Source organism: Dromiciops gliroides, chromosome 3 (assembly GCF_019393635.1).
Source record: "Dromiciops gliroides isolate mDroGli1 chromosome 3, mDroGli1.pri, whole genome shotgun sequence".
In the NCBI taxonomy this organism is placed as follows: Eukaryota; Metazoa; Chordata; class Mammalia; order Microbiotheria; family Microbiotheriidae; genus Dromiciops; species Dromiciops gliroides.
This window is the reverse complement of record NC_057863.1, coordinates 467899492-467920766: the sequence shown is the minus strand read 5'-3', so window position 1 is coordinate 467920766 and position 21275 is coordinate 467899492. Positions and strand designations below refer to the sequence as shown.

The following is a 21275-nucleotide window of genomic DNA, read 5'->3' as shown; positions in this document are numbered from 1 at the left end:
TTGAGAGCTTAAATTACCTTTTACTTTTTACTTAGGCTAAGAACTCTTCATAAATAACTATGAGTAGATACTCCATGGTGAAGATTTTAGTGAACTAAGTAATATCTTATTATTGTTTATAACTCTGTTTTCATTTGTAGTGGTGTTGATTTTCCATCTTACCTCACTGACCATGTCCTTCACATCTCTAGCATGCTTTAAGGCTTTAGTCTGGTTACCAGCATGATGATGGGGTCTCTCTTTGGTGGCCAGTTCAATGTACAGATACTATAAAAACCAAAGGAAAGGGATAAAGTGTCCTTAGAACATTGTAATTGGTATTGTAACACTTGTAGTACATTCTATATTTATTATCCCAGAACAAGTCTAGCTAAAGTTTGGAGAGGCTAATAACCATATGGTGCCACTGAAATTCACTTTTATTGTTTACTTGGATGTACTGAAGAATCAGGGATCTTTTGAAGTATTGAAATATGGACTTCCATGTTAAAATGATCCTTTGGGGGCTATCTTTTAAGGAATAAAAGGAAGATGAGATGATTCCTATCCACTGTATCTTCCACAAGGAACATGGATTATCGGTCTGAGTGCATAGAATGCAGTTTAATTTGTGTATAGTCTTTGTGAAGCCAATCAAAACAGTCTTAAATACTGTGTAGGAATCAATAGATCATTCATCCAATGGCAAAGGTAGTCCAGGGAGGCGATAACAGAGTATTTAGAAGTACAAGAAATAGCATTATCTATTATCCTGAAAAGACCCCCACCCATTTAAAAAGAGGAACATTGTTACAGAAGTCAAAAATGAACATCCAGAGCCAGTTACTGAAGGGGGTCAACTAATGGGGTGGCATCTGAGTCAGAGTCAGATATTTATATTTGCATTCGTTATATGGGTCTTTTTTGGTGACCTTCCATGGGGAATGGTAATTATGTTATATTTTCCCTTAAGTTTTCTCACCTGACTCTGAAGCTTCTGTCCTTTCTTGGCTCTTAAAAAGTCAGGAGTATCAAGAATTGAAGTATATATTGATTTCTGCTTCTTGCCTACAGCTCTGTACACCAACTAAACATAAAAGAAGTCATTATCAATATTTGTTAGAGATGTTTTATTATATTTATTGACCCAAATTGAACAAAAGAGAAAGAGAGTAGGATTGAATGAAAACCAAATGAATAAGAACAAATGAAGAACAATCAGATTGACTAACCATAGAAACAAAAGACAAGTAATTAATATCCGAGCTCTCTTCAACAGATGGCAACCTAAATATGCTTTCTCATCTTGTGTAATTCTTGTCCATATCTTCTCATATATTGTCCCCTGGGGGAAGTGGGATAATCCACCTTTGCTAAGGGTTTTCCCTTGGATCTCAATGTTGAATGGGTACCAAAGAAACACATAAACATGACCACTTTTTCCCTTGCTCTAAATGACTAGTCCACTCCATTTTCAAAGCCTACATTTATTTAATAATTTTTATATAGTTTTCTTGCACAGTTCTTCACTGGCAATATGCTGCTGCAGATTATTAAAACCAATCATAGGTCTCAACAGTGCTCTTTGTGTGACCTATAATTTTAATTCTTAGGAGATAGACAGCATTACTGGAAGAATATTGATTTTAAAAGGTGGAGTTTGTATTAGGGGTCCCTAAAACACTGTACAAGTTTGTAAATGCAACCTATCTCAATTCCTGGCCATCACTAAGCCATGCTAACATCTCCAAACCTCCTTTTCCAGCACTTGGTTGATAATTTCATATAGAATTCTCTCTGTTCTACTTTCTATAGGGAAAGGTCCATGCTTAAGTTCTTAAAAAAAATATTTTAGGGGGCAGCTAGGTGGTGCATTAGATAAAGCACCAATCCTGAATTCAGGAGGACCCAAGTTCAAATCCAGCCTCAGACATTTGACACTAGCTGTGTGACTCTGGACAAGTCACTTAACCCTCATTGCCCCACAAAAAAAGAGAAAATAAAGAAATACTTTAAAAGCATACTAACAGGTAAAACAAAGCATTCTCACCTCACTCAGATGTGTCTTCAGCTCTTGTACTTTTCTGTATTCAGGTGTGTCCAGCACCACACTATATTTGTCTCTCTCCTTCCTTGCCTTATCAGTATACAGGTAGTTGGACTAGAAAAAATAAGAGGGTATAAATGTCTCTTGCAGGAAAAACATAATTATTTGGCTCTTCTAATGACTGTCATTGACATACGTTTTCCTCTGAAGTATTTGTTAAGAAATAGGCATAAGTACAGCAAAGCTTTCTATGTGTCCTATACCACTTCCCAGTAGGCAAAAGCTACCTCCTCCCTCTCTTCTCACATTAATTGGACTTATCACCTATGTTAGTTCAGGGACATGTCTCTTTCAAGTGGGTTGTCACTTCCCAGCCAGGATCACAGGCAGATTTACCCTCGAAGCAACTGTATGCATGTGACCTGCTTCTGCCCAACACCAGGAGACATATTTGTGTATCAGGTACATAAATATGACATGTGATATTGTAGGGATGGAGCTTACCCAAAGCTTACGCAGGTGACGGGAACGGACCATGTCAGGGGTATCATAGAGGAAGCATCCTAAGCCCTTCAATATCTGTAAGTCCTCTTTGTACTTAATCTGTGAAGCAATAATAGAAACAGAGATGGCAATGTTAAAAGTGCAAAGCTGGGCAGAAGAGACAAAACAACAAGTATTTATGGAATATTTTTACTTTAACATTCCATCTGTGGACTCTACTTAGCCAGCTTATTTCATGTCAAATCAATCACAGGTGCTTTCATTTAAGTCTACTTAAGAGATAGTTGGACAGGCATTGTTTTCCCATTTTACACAGGAACAATACACAGAGAACCTTGGACTACAGTAGTGTAGCTTTTGAAAAGCATATGTGGCAAAGTGAGGAAGGCAGTTATTTAAGAGTATTGGACAACATGGGGTGAGGAGTGGAAGGGGGGAGTTGATGCTATAAAATCAATTGATGGGGTGGGGAAAATCTTGGGAGGGGGGAAATCAAGTTTTGATACATGTGGAAGGGTTAAGGAGGTTCCCGAAATTTCCTAGTTGACCTTTTTGATTATGTGATCATTTCTTTTTTTGGGGGGGGCAGGGCAATGAGGGTTAAGTGACTTGCCCAGGGTCACACAGCTAGTTAAGTGTCAAGTGTCCGAGGCCGGATTTGAACTCAGGTCCTCCTGAATCCAAGATGGGTGCTTTATCCACTTCACCACCTAGCTGCCCCAAGGTGATCATTTCTGATGAGCTTTAGGTAAAGCACATTCCCTGGCAAGAGCCACAAAGGAAGTGAAAGGTGTGAACAAGAAAAGAAGTACTCTAAAGAGGCCACTTAGACTTAGAGCATGTGGAATGCTCTGAACCAGGATGGCCCTCTCTAAATCCTACCCTAGCCACTAGGGCTCCTGTGAGCTGCTTACATCACTTGTGATGTCTCCTACATAGCGGCAATGTATCACTTGAGGAGTGTACGGCAGGGAGATCATGTGTCCTCGCATCCTGAAGAAGTCAGATTTGTAGATCAGCTAAGGGAGGGAAATCACATATGTTAAAAGCAGTGTACTTTTGAGTTCACAGTTAACTTTCAACCATTTGCCCCTTGGCCTGGAAAAAGACATACTTCACTGACAGCTTCTTGTGTTTTTTTGACTTGACGGATTTCAGGAGTGTCCGGAGTAGTATGAATCTTGTCCTTTAATTTGTGGTATAATTCTCGATATAAACGCTGTGCCAGAGGAAGAAAAACATATGTGAGGTGCTTAGTGTAGGATAGGGTAGTCAAGATGCATGCTTATTGGTCAACAGGCAAATGCCCTCACTATTTTGAGAGGGAAGATGATCTGAAACTGGGAGGAAAGAGGGACATCAGTTTGGTTTTTAGCTAAGTGCAAAGTCAAAGCAAAAACTGGAAGGAATGAGCACAAAAGATATTATTATTTTTAGTAATTAGATCAAAAACCAACTTTGCCTGAAGACCACACTGATTATTCACTGGTACAGAATTAAATGCACCAAGGGAAGTTTTCTTTAAAATGACCATTGACATTTTCGCTAGAAAAAACAGTAACTTTATGAATCCTTCCCTGTTAATCCACCTATTGAAATGCTCTTCAGAAGAAGGTGGACAGAGAAGCTTTGTGCAGTGGAGTCCTACTTTCAATGGCTTAAGTCTCTGCAAGGGCATTGCCAATTATAAAGGTCACATAAGTGAGACTAGTAATACAGTGATTGCTCTCTCGCCTTGTCGATGTTAGAGACTGGGGCTGAATTCAGCTTAGCTCCTCAACATATTTCTTTTTTTTTTTTATTTAATTAAATTATCTTTGAATTTATTTAATTCATTGATGTAATTCTTTTATATCCATTTAATTCTTTTTTTTAATGTATGAGGTATTTTATTTTTTCCATTACATGTAAAGATAGTTCTCAACTTTTGTTTATACATGCTTTACAATTTCAGATTTTTCTCCCTCCCACCCCTCCCTCCCCCCTCCCCTAGACAGCAGGTAATCTGATATAGGTTATATCTATATATCTCTATACATATACATATAGATATAGTTATATATATATACACATAATAACATTAATCCTATTTCTGCATTAATCCTGTTACAAGAGAAAGAATCAGAGCAGTGATGCAAAACCTCAAAATAGAAAGAAAAAAAAAAACCAACAGCACCCAAAACAAAAGAAATAATATGGTTCAATCAGCATCTATACTCCACAGTTCTTTCTTTCTTTTTTTTTCTTCCTCAACATATTTCAAACAAAGACTTATTCACTGAAATTAAATATTTAATTCTAAAGTCGACAGTCACAATACCTCACTGGTAACTTGGTTGGCTCTCCGGACATGAACAAACGGAACATCCTTGGGGCCAAGAGTGTATCCATATGCCTTAAGGTGTTCATAGACTTCTTTGTATTTAAACTGTAAAAATAAAAGATAGAATTAGGAAAAAAACACAACTTTTTAAAAGGAAGAAGCAATGTTTATAGTTTGGAGTCTTCTAATCCCTACAGGGAGAAAATGAATCCTGCTTTAAAAACTCCTATGAGTATAGGGAAATATAAGGGAAAGTTTCTGGCATGATTCTGATAGTAGAGTCAGCTATGAAAATGAATATGGGAAAAAAGTCCATAGGGATTACAGTGGGAGTGGGACAGAGGACAAGGATACAGTATCAAAAAAGAAAGAGAGAGACAGAGAGAGAGAGAGAGAGTAAAAGAAAAGAAAGAGGAACATTGAAGTTATCTTTGATAAAGTTACAGAAGAAAACAGAGTGAAATACTGCAGACATATAAGAGATGACTGAAAGTTACTTGTTGAATTTGTTACACATTTAAAAGAGAAGGCTGTACCCAACAGAGATCCATAGTTTCACATACAATCTTCTTTTATTTTAGAATGTATAATGGAAATAATAATTTTATTTGGCATTTATTAAGTTGAAAATAAAAGTATTGACAAGAAGAGAAAAAATGTTTCTTTTAGGGTCTCACCTAAAAGAAGTAAGACCATAGATAGTGAAGAATCTTGGTGAAAAAGCGAGCAGACTTATCTGCTACATCTGGTGCTATAACTCTTGTGGCTATAGTTTTTCATTGTCATCTGCTATGTCATAGCTAGGAATCTTATAAGTATAGGGGGAGGCTGGAGAAAAATTTTCAGACTTGGAAACTTTTCCCCCCCTTTTTTTGGTCAGCTATGTGATTCTGAATCCACTGGCCTAGATCATTATTAACTGCTTGACTTTTTGACTATGGGGTATGGATTGCAGCCATACTAAATCACACTTCTAGACATTTGCCTGCTTCTTCATTTTCTAGTCTTTTAAAGATAAGTATGAAAGGGCAGGTAGGTGACATAGTGATGAGCACTGCGCCTGGAGTCAAATAGACGAGTTCAAATCTGGCTTCAGACACTTAACTAGCTGTGTGACCCTAAGAAAATCACTGAACCCTGTTTGCTTGTTTCTTCATCTGTAAAAAAAGTTGAGCAGGAAATGGCAAAATACTCTAGGATCTCTTTCAAGAAAACCCCAAATGGGGTCATGAAGAGTCAGCCATGACTGAAACAACTAAACAACAAAATGAAAGGGTTAGACCTATTTTTTAACCTGTAGTGCTTCCAACTAATGATCCCTAGGCTACAGAATCTTATTTTGGACAATGGGCACAGGATCAGTCACATTGTGCTGTCTATTCCCCTGGTGGTATAGTCTAGTTCTTGTGCTAGAGCTTTTATATGGCTCTTTGAAGGGGTGAGAAGGTATGAGCCACATCTACCCTTTGAGCTCTCCCAGTAGCTCCCTAAGGGAAGAAGCTGGATAACTGATTACTATCTATTTGTAAAGGTACTCAGTGTCTGAAGTTAGTGGTGACTTCATTCCTTTCTCTATTTTTTGAATTATTATTATTATTAATTTTTATTATTCTAAACTTGAATGTATCAACAAGCAAGCATTTTCATATGCATTGGAGAACAAAATAATACTAATAGCTAGCATTCATATATCACTTTAAAGTTTGTAAAATGCTTTACAAACATTATCTCATCTGATCTTATGACCACTGAGGGAGGTAGGTGTGATTATCATCCACATTTTATAGATAAAGAAAGTGAGGCTGAAAGACATTAAGACACTTGCCAAGGGTCATACAGTTATTATGCATCTGAAACTGGATTTTAACTCAGTTTTCATGACTCCAGGGCCAGCTGTCTTTCCATTGTATTATCTTATATAGAAAAGTCATGAATCTCCATTATGTATAACTTACATTAAAAAAATGGTCAAGTTTCAAAATTGTCCTGCTAAGTTAAATGGCCTACATCTTTAACAAGCTCATGGTGACTTCATCACTGGAACTCATTTCTAACTCACTGAGCTAACTAGCGTTTATAGTGACAATGTTCCCTGCCACACTGTTGAGCACACCAATGGAATGCTCCATTTGCCTTTTCCCTCTCTACATCAGGCTGAACTTCTAGAGGAACACTGGAGAGACAGAAATAATCTTGTTCTAAGTACTTAAAGATGTCAAAAATTATTCCAAGATACCCACAATACCCTAACATCTCCAAACTGTCACCTCTGTACCTTATACATAAAGATATTACTTACATAACTACTCATGTATTGGGCCTCCTTAGCCTTCTTAAAGTTGGGAGCATCTCCTGGAAGCCTGTATCCAGTGGGGAGGTAGCGTAAGCCATCCTTTCGGTATAAATACTGCAAAGATAAGTAAGAAAAAAGAGGTTAAAATAACATCTGTTGTTAAATTACTTACCTGAGTTAAGGACATTCAAGGCAAGGCTCAAACTAGATTTCTCAATAGATCACTAATATCTTTGTGCTAACTGAAGTAGAACAAATATTTCAGAAAATAACAAGGTATCAAGTTCTTGAAGGGAGTCAGACCTCTTTACCTTTGCTGCTTTGGGGTGGGGCAAGGAGAACAGCTATTGAGAGGGATGGGAGTAGGTGACTGTAGAGGACATTTGTTTACCCTAAACTCTTTTGGAAAGAGCTAGGAGAAGAAGAAGAAACAAAGAACTGACTTCCATCACTGTCCCTGTCCCCACCACTAAGTGACATTGGAGGAGCCATCACTAATATAAAGAAAGCCCAGCACTAGATGTCCCATCTTTAGAACCTAATGAACATACCTAATAGAAATCACAGAATCATAGTGTCATAGATGTAGGAACCTTAGAGATCATTTAGGCCAACTTCATCGCTTAATAGATGAGGAAAAGAGAGATGAAGTGACTTTGTCCTAGGTGATATGGATAGTAAGTTGGAATTCAAATCTTGGGTCTCTAAATTCAATGCTCTAGCAACCATGTTGATGGATTAATTTATAGTCGAACACTGGCTGGTCAAGAGGAAGTCAAAAGTCAGGTGTAGATTTTCTTTTCAGCTCATATGACCTCAAATATGTTCAAGGTGAGATGAGACGCTTCCCTGTGCAACATGGAAGCAGTGCTCATTCCTCCTGTTTCTACAGCAGATTTGATATACTAATGGATTTTCAATACTCACTTCACTCTGTAGTTTATGAGCATGGAGTGACCGGTCCAAATCCACTGTCTTAGTAGTGGGAGCCACTTTGCCTCTAACGTTGTGTATATATTCATGGCGGTAGACAGCCTGAGGGAAGAAAACCAAAGTGAGTTAGTAGATAATATTTCCCTGATAGGGTGAATACTTCTAGAGAACCGTTTTTCACTGAATTGAAATGGGAGCTCAAACCTCATCTAATTTTGGGAACCCAATGCAATCTTCTGATATCATGGAAATTTGTCAATGGAACAAATAGATCAATTCTTTTAGAAATCTGGACCTATGATTTCATTGGTGTGGGGAACTCTGGGAGAAGAATGTAGGCAAAGAACACAAATTAGCCCCTGTTCCACAACTTAGATTCTCAGAGTTACTTGGGAGCTGGGAGAGAGTAAGTATCTTGCCTAGGGTCAACTCAGTCTGTATTAGGGCCTGGAAACCAGGTTGTCCTGTCTCTGAGGCTGGTTCTTGTGGAGACCAATTTTTAATTGGGGAGTGTTAGCTAAGCGGCTGGCCACAATATTGGGGCAAGGAAGGAGACTGGCAGCCTCCCTCAAAACAGAACAGGATTTGTTGTTGTTGTTGTTGTTGTTTTTTGGTGAGGTAATTGGGGTTAAGTGACTTGCCCAGAGTCACACAGCTAGTAAGTGTTAAGTGTCTGAGGCCGGATTTGAACTCAGGTCCTCCTGAATCCAGGGCCGGTGCTCTACCCACTGTGCCACCTAGCTGCCCCAGAACAGGATTTATTTTAACAAGAACGAACTTAAAAAAAAAAACAAAACACAAACAGGATCAGTAGGATCAAGGGAAAGGAAATAGAATGGGGAAAGGGAAATTATACAACTTGAAAAGATACCACTGCTCAGGAATCAGCTGAGAATATGCAGCAGAACTCCTGTCGCCTTCCAGGAACCAGCTAGAATGCCCAATTCTCCTCCCCCAATCCCAGAAAAACCCATACCGCCCCAGCCAATGGGATGGCTGTTCTGACAGTCACATGACTGCCCTCACTAGGCTTCTTCTTTTTTTTTTTTTTGGCAGGGCAATGAGGGTTAAGTGACTTGCCCAGGGTCAGTAAGTGTCAAGTGTTTGAGGCCGGATTTGAACTCAGGTACTCCTAAATCCAGGGCCAGTGCTTTATCCACTGCTCCACCTAGCTGTACCCCCCTCCCCCCCACTAGGCTTCTAATCATTATAATTTTGCCAGGCCCGTGTAGGCATCGACGAGTGGTGATGACATGAGGTGCCAGCGCCATGGCAAAGGCTACAACCAGTGGGTGGAGCACCGTGCGGTTTGTGGAGCCCCAGGCCAGTGCACACCGAGGCATAAAACCCTCAAATAACAATTAATTCTTTACATTCTCTATCCATGGTTTTGGCTATGAAATAACCTGAAAAGCTAGTTCTGAACGTAGAGAACAGGGAGCTTTCGACTTTAACTTTGCAGTTATGTTTCTTAATAGAAAACTATCCTTTACAAACCATCTTGTCTGTTGGATAGAAGTGGGCTCTGATACAGCCAAGGAGGGAAAAAGCCACTCATGTAGAAATAAGAGCTAGTAATTTTTATTGGAAGTACCATGGAAATAAGTTGCAGTAGTTTTACCGTCTTGTAAGAATTGTAATAGCTATAACAAGAGCTAGCATTTAGATAGTGCTCAAAGGTTTACAAAGTGGTTTACATCATCTTACTTTATATACATAACAACCTTGACAGGTAGGTACTATTATTATCCCCATTTTACAACTGAGGAAACTGAAGGGAAATAGACATTAAGTGACTTGCCCAGGGTCATCCAGCTAGTAAGTAGTTAGGCCCAGATGTCAACTAGCTCCAGGTCTAGTACTCTATCAACTGTGCCATCTAACAGCTTGGAAAAGTAGGGTCAATTGTGATTTATAAGAACATAAGTCCAGGGCTACAAAACACACCATTTACCTCCATTTACCTAGCAAAATAGCTGGACCCCCTGTGGGATTTGATGGGAGGGCATGGACAAGAGTCATATAGGCCAAAAAGGTGTGGATGGAAACACCCACATCTGTGGGTAGGTAGTAAGGTACTTCAGCATCAAAGTGCATTTTTGAAGCTACAAATCTCCAGTTCATTGATTTAAGCCTCTATTCCAGGAAACTACTACAATAATAATGTAGATGATTAAAAAAAAATAGTGAAACAGCAGCCTCTTAAGGCATGAGGCTCCCAAGACCTAGGCCCTCACCTCTCAGTTAGGAAGGACTCTAACCTTAGTGCCTCAGGCCTATAGTTCTGGCATGATATGACCTATGCTTCCTCTCTCTTTGAGCCCACACCACCTGGAGAAGGACTTTCCACACAGGCACTTACATCACTCAGTTGTTGGCCGCTTTTGACTGCCTGTACATAGAGTGGCGTATCCATGACCAATTTGTAGTCATTTCTTGTTTTCATTACGTGAGATTTGTATTTTATCTACAGGAAGAAGGAAAGAGACAAAGGGAGGGAGGAGAAAAGAAGGAAGGAATTATTGGGACTATATCATTATTCTAGTATTTTCTTCTAATTCCGATTTTTCTCCTAAAATGTTAGCTTGTTACTTGCAACAGCTATATTCAACAGTGCCCCTTCAAACCTTTTGAAACTTCTTATGCATAATGCATTAGTAAAAAAAGATAAAATCCATTACAAACAGGCCCTAGTGATATAGAAAAGCTGGAGGAGGGCAATCTGAATTAGTGAAAAATAAATTGTAAGATTATTTTGAAAGAAATTCAGTTTATTATTAAGTATTATTAACAGTAAACATTTATGTGTGCTTTAAGATTTGCAAAGAACTATACAGTTATTATCTCATAGCACTTTGAGATTTGCAAAACACTTTACACATGTTATTTCATTTTGCCCTCATAGCAAGCCTGGAAGATAGGTGCTATTATTAGCCTCATTTTGCAGATAAGAAATTTAAGCAGACAGAGGTTAACCGACTTGCTCAAGGTCACATGGTTGTTAAATGTCTGAGGCTGGATTTGAACTCAGGTCTTTTGATTCCTGGCCCATCTTTCCATTCTATCTACTGTGACACCTAGCTAATTTATTAACAGCCTGTTTCTAATTACAACTCATTCTTAGCTATGATTTAAATGAGCATATCCCTTGTGCTTCAATGAGTATTTAGAAGTACTTTAGGATGCTTGAAAACTGTTCTCTCAAGTACTTTAAAACTTTCTTCATGAAATATCGGTCAATTTATTTGGTAAGTCTTTACTTCACCAAAAAAAAGGCCTTTAGCCCAGCCTCAGTTCTCAGATCACAAATTCCAAATTGTTGAGGCTTTATGGAAATTCAAACTAATGTGCCCCATCTACAATTCATTTTGTCAAGGCTTTCCTTGTTCGAGAGACCATAGCAAGACTGCCCAGACCTGGGGGTTTTTTGGGTGGGTTTATGACTCATCTAACTAGTCCTTGGCCTTTCTATTTAGTTCAACCCACTTCTTTACACCTTTTCAGCTACTTAACTTTAAGCTTGTTGGGGGATCTCACTACCCATGATAAGGCTGCATTTGCTATCCCCAACACATGACACTGGGCCACAAAGATGATTTGCTTTCCTCTCCTTCCCTTTAGTTAAAGAGGAAGTAGTGGAAAAGATAGGTACTGACATATATGTATGTGTATATAGCTCTATATATGACATATGTGTATATTGATATATGTATGTCCACATATATACATGTGCATATATAATAATATATACACACATATTACACTTTAATAAATATCCATATATAAATTAAGGCAAACTTACATCATCACGCAGATCATAGGCATGTTTTGCATGAAGAATTTCAGGTGTGTCCCAGACGAAACAACCAATACCTTTTAGCCAGTTGAGGTCATCCTTATAGACAATCTAAAGGATTTCAACAGAGAGGAAAAAAAAATCAATACATGTATTCTCTCCCTCCTGCTACACATTCTTTCCTTTGTTCCCCTTCCTTCTCCATCTCATTCTTTTTATTATGTATATATACATATGTCTAAAATGTTTATTTATATATATTACATGTATATATATTTATTTTTTGTTTGTTTTTTGGTTTTGGGTTTTTTTTTTTGTTTTTTGCGGGGCAATGGGGGTTAAGTGACTTGCCCAGGGTCACACAGCTAGTAAGTGTCAAGTGTCTGAGGCCAGATTTGAACTCAGGTACTCCTGAATCCAGGGCTGGTGCTTTATCCACTGCGCCACCTAGCCGCCCCCCCATATATATATATATATATATATATATATATATATATATATATATATATATATATATATATATATATATATATATATATATATATATATATATATATATATATATATATATATATATATATATATTTAAAAAGATAAGAATAAGAGGGAAAATGATGCAGTGGACTGAGGGTAGGCCTTGGAGTAAGGAAGACATGGACTTTTCTCTGATACATTGATGTTGTGTGACCACGGGAAAGCTACTTAACCTTTTCTAGCCTCCCTAGAAACTCTCTAAGACTTTAATTTTAAAATGAGTTGCTGATTTACATAAATAGAGGGGTTGTTCACACTGGAAGTTCTCTAGACTACCAAACTCACAGGTCCAGCTAAAAAAAATCAACTAAAAAATGAAAAACGTATAGAATATTGATATGACTTCTCATAATTGGTCATGGGAACTAAAAGCAAAGGGCATCATATAATTATTTTATGCATTCATTTTATTAACACAAAAGAAGAGAGATATTGGGTAAAGTTAAGAAATCTAGAACCTTATAAGTCATTTAATCCAATCTCATTATTTTACTAGTGAAGAAACTAGGACCAAGAAAATTTAAGTGGCTTTCCCAAAGTCATTCTATCTATTATTTTTTTTTTTTTAATTTTTGCAGGGCAATGAGGGTTAAGTGACCTGCCCAGGGTCACACAGCTAGTAAGTGTCAAGTGTCTGAGGCTGGATTTGAACTCGGGTACTCCTGAATCCAAGGCCAGTGCTTTATCCACTGCGCCACCTAGCTGCCCCCCATTCTATCTATTATGATGGATAGTAAATAGAAGAACTGAGATTTGAATTTAGATCCTGGGACATCAGGTTCAACATTCTTTCCACTATACCACACTATCAAGAGATTACTTACTCTACTCTTCCAGGCGGGATAGTACCTGAATCTGGTCAGAGATTGAATGCTAAATAAAAATATTGTCTAGTAAAGCAAGAGGGAAACACAAGATGACTATTCCATTTTATTTTGGGGGTGAGCAAGAACTCTTCTACAGAAACCAATGTACTTACATCACTGATCTGATCTGTGACTTTCCTGACATGGCTATTGATCTGAAGATCTGGATGGCAGATCCATTCATGCAGATGCAGGCGGTAATCAACTTCACTGACTTTCTTCTGGGTATCCTTGGCAGTAATAAGCTCTACCATGTCTGGCACAATGTGGATTTTCATCTTATTCTTTTCATAGACAGATCTGTAGAGACGCTGTGAGGTTAAGAAAAAATAGTACAAATGGATCAGAGAGCCCCACGACGAGGCATTATTTTCAGAAGCTCATTTTTCCTAGGACATAGAAACTGGAGCAGTGCAATGAAGTCAATTAGAAGAAGGTGCTTAACCAGTAAAGTAAGCATCTTACTGTCCAATCATGGGGGTAGAAGAAGGAAGGCAATTTAGAAGCTCTCTTAAATGGCATGCTCCCATGCACAAAATAGATACACACACTTTCCAAATACTGTGTTTAGGAAGAAGAGTTCTAGTGTGCCTGATATAGTTTTCATTACTTGCTTTCATTTAAAGGACTACCTTTGGAATCACTTACATCAATGTTAAGTTTGCCCACTCGAAGGCATCTTGCTGTGTTTGGATCATCATCAACACTTCTTGGTAAAGTGTAGAGAGCTTTAAACTTCTCATACTCTTCACGATATTTGTTCTGCAGAGTAAAGACAAAGGAATTCAGATTTTTAAGAGAAATGCAACCCATTCTAAATGATATATATTGCATACTGCCACCACAAGGCTTTGTTTCTCTTCATATCAGTAAAAATGAATAACAATATGCCCAGTTAACTTTTCGTTTTAAAAAATTTGGCTGGAAACTTGGTCATAAGCCTTGTCTAATGCCTTTCATAAAATATTCCAAATACTACATGGTAAAAGCTAATTTAAGGTAGTTTTCATGCATCCAATTTCTGTGTTTCACATGATTATACTAAAATCAATCAATAAACATTTAGTAAGCACCTTCTATATATCAAGTACTGTGCTAAGCATAGTAATGCTGTAATGCCCTAGAATTACCATTTTGTTTTGAATGGCTACCTTATGTAAAGTATAAGTATGGTTATGGTTCATATTATTTTTCAATGTATATATATTTTTCTTTTAAAAATCATTTGGGGTATTTAAATTCAGTTTTCAGACTAATATTGTATATTCTCTGAAGAGCTTCATAGAAGAAATCCATAACCAATCAAAAAGTTTTGTCTAATTATCATCTACACAGAACAAACTAAATGGGTAAAGAATGCCTATCATTCAGATTATGACATAGTTATATAGACTACCTATATAAATCAGTGACATATATATACACACACATAAAATATGTATATGTATGTGTATATATGTATACACACAGATATGTATATAAGCATATAGAGTAAATGTTTATATACATATGCATAATGAGATGAGCCCAGAATTAAACAATAGAAAGAGACTGATACAATTGCCTTCTGGAAACTGGAAAGTTCCTTTAATGGTCATAATCTTCTCTCAGAAATTAAGATGAATTTTAATGCCAAATTCTATCAGTGTTGTGGTGTGGCTGTGAGTTATGGAAAACTATAGTAGCTGAGAAATTAAAAAGGAGTATCTCTAAGAAGGCACTGGTAGGTGTTGGGAAGCTGCAATATAAAACAAACTAGGAAGAAGAACTGGAGTAAAAAGATGTCATCAAAGAAAGCTATGATTAAAAATAAGATGGGAGTGAGGGATAAATTGTAGAAATCTATGTATTCCCCTATTCCCCTTGCTATGTAGGGAGAATTTTAAAAAGGTCCCTAGCACATTGAGCAGATTCTCAGAGGTGAAATTGGGGGAGGGCGTGAAGAAGAGTGGCATCAAATGGGCAAATTGCTATCTGCATCAATGGAGGGAACATCCATATTGAAGGGATAACAGATCCATTAGAGTATTTGATGACAATAGGTGTACTGTGGTAGATATGGCCCCCAAAGGAGGAGTCAGGTCAATTTTTACATGGAGATTTGGGAGAATGAACAAATTCTGTTAGTCAGATGCCATAGTACTCTACTCCTACTGTTCAGGTTCCCATAAGCTCTAAGTTTGCCAGGTGCTCTTAACTTGGAGTCTGTGAACTTAAAAAAACAATTATATTTCAATTCAATTGATTTTCTTTGAAATCCTATGAACTTTATTTTATGCAATTAAAGAAGGGGTTTGCAGGTTTCCCTGTACTTCTAAAAGGACCCAGGACATTAAAAAAGGTTAGTAATTTCTGCTTTAGCCTGAGGAGATATCAGAGTGACTACTAATATATGGAAACCACATGGCATTCTCATTACTATATCTAAATACTTCCAAAGTTCTCAACATAAAAACTAAAACTAAGAAGAAAAATTATTTTAAGCTTTCTAGAATAAGACTAGGTTACAAAGGTTGTAGCACCAACCACAGGCTAAAGAACTACGGGTTCCGCAATATTAGGCTATTATAAGAAGATGCTCAGATGTGAAAAGTCGGAGGGCAGAAGCACCTTTTCCAGGGCTGTTGGTGTGCATTATGCTGACTATTCATTTGCCTCTAATATTTCTACTGTTTGGGTGTTTTTATACTCATGTCTACATATAATACCTATTTTAGACTAAATTCCAATTTTAAAAAAAAAGCACAATTAAATTCCAGAATGGTGGTTTTTTGTTTATGTGGCACAAATAACTGGTTTGAATGATAAAAAGATCAATCAATTTTCTAACCAATTGGCTTGACATTATATGATTGATCTACTATGTTTATTGTTGTATTTATTAATTTTTATGGTTATACAAAAGCCTCCTAGAAAAATAAGCTATATTTATGGTGTCCTCTAACATCTTTTCCTCTCTAGTTATTTTACTTCCCCATGAATTCTATGCCACCAAAACAGTTTCTAAGAGTGGGGACAGGAAAATGATAAAGGAAGACTTGAGTGGATTAAGTTCTTAAGTAAGAACCAGGAAGGGTTGAACCCTTGAAATAGTATCTTTGCTGAAAACCTTGAGAGCTGAGTCTACCCCAGAAGGAATTGGAGAAGAATTTCCTGGCCACAAGCAATGGGTCTGCCAACTTGGGTATCAATTAATAAAGACATTTTTTTTTAAAGTTTATAGGTAAGTGCCTATAATAACTTGCCTTCAGAGTTAGTGTATGAGAATGGAGGATATATGGACAATATAAAGTAACTAGAAAAACACTGGTAGGGATAAATACCATAGTTTAAATGTACTCACATGGCTAGCCAGATATTTCTGATTCTTGGCATGTGTCAGTGAGACTGCATTGGTTGGTAGTATGTAGCTTGTGGCTTTCACTTTTTCCCAGGCATCCTTGTAGAGATTCTGAAGGGTTCAAGGAACAAAATGTTATTAGTGGAAAATATATTCTAATTTACATCTCTTATATAAGCACAGAGATAGCTAGGTGGTATGGAGGATGGAGTGTTGGACTTTTCAGAAAGATTTGAATTTGAATCCTGCCTCAGACACTCACCAGCTATGTGATCCTGGGTAAGTCACTATGCCTTTTTCAGTTTTCTCATCTATAAGATGATGATAATAATAGCAATTGTAGTCCAAGGTTTTTGTAAGGATCAAGTGAAATAATATACGTATGATAATTTGTAAACCTTGTAGTTGATAAACAAATAAAAGATATAAATATAAGTATTTATTTATAAATGTTTTATAAATAAGTTTATAAATGTTGTTTTTATATCATAGCTTTCTTGAAATTTTAGCCTCAGCTGATCTCAACAAATCACTATCATTCCTTTCAACATTTCAAGATTCTATAAGATTAATAAATCTGTCTAGGTCTCAAAGACTATTCAAAGAAGCAAAGTAAGGGTTATCCTTGCTGATTGTCAAAGTCCTTGGCTGAGAGGAGAGGATAAGGTCAAGGTCAAGGCTGACTACATTCCCATATGTGAAGGACTGACTTTCTATATAATGTTGAGCACAGTGCCATGCACATACAGAATCTCAATAAATTATAACTATGGGGTTTGAAACAGTGGTATCCTAGAGATTAAGATGATTTATGGGCAGAAGCGGAGAAAGGAAGTACTGAAAAACAGAAAATTTAGACCAAAGTCTTTTCCCCATTTCACCAAATTTCTCCTCATCTTTTTAAAAAAAATTTATTTATTTTTGTGGGGCAATGGGGGTTAAGTGACTTGCCCAGGGTCACACAGCTAATACATGTCAAGTGTCTGAAGCCAGATTTGAACTCAGGTACTCCTGAATCCAGGGCCGGTGCTTATCCACTGCACCACCTAGCTGCCCCTCTCCTCATCTTAAAAAGCAGATAGAAAGAAAAAAAGCAACCCAACTCACATTGCTAAAAAGACTTTTTAGATTCTTGGTTCTGTCATAATCCACTGTTTCTAGAACTGTAGTGTATTTGTCCTTGATTTGATGATAATTTTCTTTATATTTCACCTGTAAAGAGAAAATGTTATTTATTTCCATCACTTAAAAACTAGCAGACAAACAGATAAAGGTAAAGATGGAAGGTACAGATGAAAGGCAGCCTACCTCACTGGCATTAATGCCACTCTGGAGGGCAGTCACATAAAGGGGAGTATCTGTGACCAGGTTGTAGTTCTGTAAATTGTCTTTACCTGCCGCTGTATATTGCAGCTATGAGAGAAAGACAAAAATACGTGAAAAATGAGATCAACTTTAGGAGCTGACAATGTGAACAAGTTTGTGTCTAAAGCCATGTTCTTTACATATATTTAATATAATGTGAAATTGTGAAGTGAGTAAAATGTATTTTCTATATTTGTCAGAGACTTTTCCTTTCCCTTCTCCAAAGTCAAAAATCTATCTTTCCAGCAATTCCTTGGGGATACCAGAGCTATGGTCTGATGATAATTTACTGAGTTATTTCTCTCGCCTCCTCACACAGACACTAGGATAATACAATTGTATTTTAATCTCAAAGGTTAAAGCTTCAATGCCTGAAGTCAAATGAGGGACTAAAGATGGCCATTTCAAGTATTGTTGGAATAAACTGGGAAGAAAGATATTTTGGGGGCAGAAGGTCTTTAGACTTCCCTTATGTAATTACCCTTACCATCAAAAATGGTGTTTTAGAAAGAACAATAAACTAGGAATTTGACTGCCTGGCTTTTGACTGCATTGTTTTTTATTAGCTGGTTATGTTACACAAAGTTACCAAACCTCTTTACCCCTTAGTTTCTTCATCAGTTAAAGGGACCTATGGATAATTGTTCTGGACTGTTGTGATGCTTAAGAGATAATGGATGTGGACTTTGTAAACTCAAAATCACTAAAAGGTAAGTAAGGGATTATTATTTTTTTAAAAGTCAACAAATGCCAATATTGCCTTTTCTTGATCCCCAATCTTTCAGGGGGATTTACCTACCTGACTTTGGAGATCATAGGATTTTTTAGCATGGAGGATTTGAGGTGTATCCCAGACATAGCATCCAATTCCTCTCAGCCAATTTAAGTCATCTTTATATACATTCTGTAAGGGAAAAAGTATGGAAAGCAGCAATTGTCAGATCATCTACAATAGTTCATTTTAACATTTTAAAATCAATTAGGTTTAGATTATTCAGTAGATTCATTATGAGTTGAGAGACTCCAGAGTGTAAGGGATTCTAAACATTAGGATCAATCAATCAGTCAGTAAGCATTTATTAAGTGCCTACTATGTGCTATGTCTCAAATAGCCTCTGACAACCGAAGCCCAACTCCTAGCCTTCTTGTGGCTAACAGGAAAAAGGGCGAAGGTGAGTCACTGGCGCCTTAAAACCAGTCGCTTCCGGCAGGTGGGGCTCGATAGCCTTGGTAGGCAACCCGCCTAGGGGAAGGAAATCCTGATTTTAAACCTCTGATGACTTGCGGCTATACCCATATATGGGAAAGGCTTCAGGAGTTAACCCCAAGGAAAAATCAGGAGTCGGAGTCCCTTAGGCAGTTGGATGTTGGACATCACATCCCTCTGGCAACTCCTGCGGTGGCACTGGTGCCAAACTGTATTGACTCTGCCTTTCCTTTGGATCCACCAATGTCGAGGAGAGGGAAAACCTACTGCATGGGCAACAGCTTGTTTTCCATATTGATCTGCCCAGGCCAGCGCCCTGGAGAGGATACTCCAGCTACTCCTCATGGGGTAGATACAACACGGGATGTAGCAGTTACTGGTTATAAGTCACTCAGGAGCTGCGGCTCCCATATCGGACTGCACAGCCACATTGTGGCCTGTGGCTCTTCAAGGCGCTGATCCATGGTTGTCTGGGACTGGTGGAGGCCTACTATTATGTTCTATGCTTTGCGCTAAGAGTTGGGGAGACAAAAATAGGCAAAAGACAATCCCTGTCCTCAAGAACTCACAACCTAATGGGGAATGGTGGGTGCTGATTAAGGGAAACAAAGCATTAAACTGGACCATCTGCTTTCCAGGTGAGAGGGATTTCATCTTTATTGCTTGTAGATCTCCAAGGTAGGAACTCCACAGGCCTCTCCAACTCCCTTCCTCTGGCCCCAAGACTGGGTCTACTTTTCACCAGGAGTAGGGAAGGATAACTCAAGTACTAAAAAACCATGGAGTTGAATTAGAAGAGCAAACAAATCCTGTGCAAGATTCCTAAGAGCTGGGACTAAGAAGAAAACGGGGAAGAACTGCATATAGGAATGCTTAATCTCTTTGCCCTCCATTAAACATTTCTGACAACTTAATAAGAACCAGACAGAACTCTCATTTTGAATATCCTATTGACTAGTTCAAACAAGGGAGGAGAGTGTTGGGGTCTTAATGCCCAGGGACCCCAGGAGAACTTAATCTGACCCTGCTTATGTTATTACTTAAGGGTCCCTAAGTGAGAACCTTTCCACTTCTGGAAGGTCAACTGCACCCTTATGTAAATAAAGAGGAAGGAAACACACACACATATATGTCCTGGCATACCAAAGAAGAGCCTCATAGGGACCAATTATCTATATCAAAGAGACCCTGGTTTTCTACTCATGTTGTGACTTTGTATTAAAGTACAGACATCAAATAAGAATTAGAACTATATAAGCATTTGGGTGGACAGATGAGATCTAGGAGCCAGTGAAACTTGTTACCCATGGGTAGTGTTTATAAAATACATACATCACTCAAAATCTCCTGGGCATTTCGGGCACGAATGACATTGGGTTCTTCTGGCAGAGATGTCCACTGGTGAAAGTAATTCCGATATTCCAGGTCACTGAGGATGTATTGGCACTTTTTAGCGAGTACGTGATTCATCATGTCAATGGGAATATGGACATTGGCTTTGGTATCTTCATAATGTCTTCTGTAGTTCAACTAAAGGGCATTAATTTTTTAAAAGAAGGAAATAAAATATGTTAGAATACTTAGCCATATTGTGACCTTAATTATAACATAGGTCAGTGTTTTTAAAAAAGGAAGGAATTTAATGGCCTAAATATCAACCTGTGGAAAACCCTCAATACTTTCTTTTCTTTTATCTTTTTTTCCCCTCTTCATCATAGTTAGCTAAGTAATTTGCTTAGTTCAATTCAATTCAGTTTAACAAACATTTATTAGGCACTAACTATGTGCTGGGGATTAAAAATAAGAATAAAGTAGTCCTTTAAATTAGTTACCTGCAAGCAACGAACATTCTACTGGGAGAATATAATATATGAAGATAAAAGTAAATACCCAAAAAATGCAAGTATTTTGTCAGGTAGGGAGAGCACTAATATTAGAATCAGGAAGGGCCTGTATGGGGGACCTAGGAGGTGGTATCTTTAAAGGGAGCTTTGAAGGAGGATATAGACTCTCTAGAGGGCATGGAAGATATGGAGGACAGCCTGTGCAAAGGTCCAGAGGTGTGAAATGGATCATCATGTTCTACAA

At 37.7% G+C, this 21275-nt stretch overlaps 1 protein-coding gene across 1 annotated transcript in view; it reads right to left on the bottom strand.

Annotated features, from left to right (window-relative positions):
• The window catches only part of NEB (nebulin), a 229466-nt gene that overhangs the window by 57237 nt on the left and 150954 nt on the right, over nt 1-21275 (bottom strand). The window contains 18 exon segments of the mRNA XM_043991344.1: nt 163-267; nt 962-1066; nt 2030-2140; nt 2531-2629; nt 3445-3549; nt 3645-3749; nt 4851-4958; nt 7153-7260; nt 8074-8181; nt 10442-10546; nt 11882-11986; nt 13389-13586; nt 13924-14037; nt 16619-16726; nt 17723-17827; nt 17924-18028; nt 18780-18884; nt 20520-20717. Coding sequence (XP_043847279.1) covers nt 163-267; nt 962-1066; nt 2030-2140; nt 2531-2629; nt 3445-3549; nt 3645-3749; nt 4851-4958; nt 7153-7260; nt 8074-8181; nt 10442-10546; nt 11882-11986; nt 13389-13586; nt 13924-14037; nt 16619-16726; nt 17723-17827; nt 17924-18028; nt 18780-18884; nt 20520-20717 — 2097 coding nt within the window.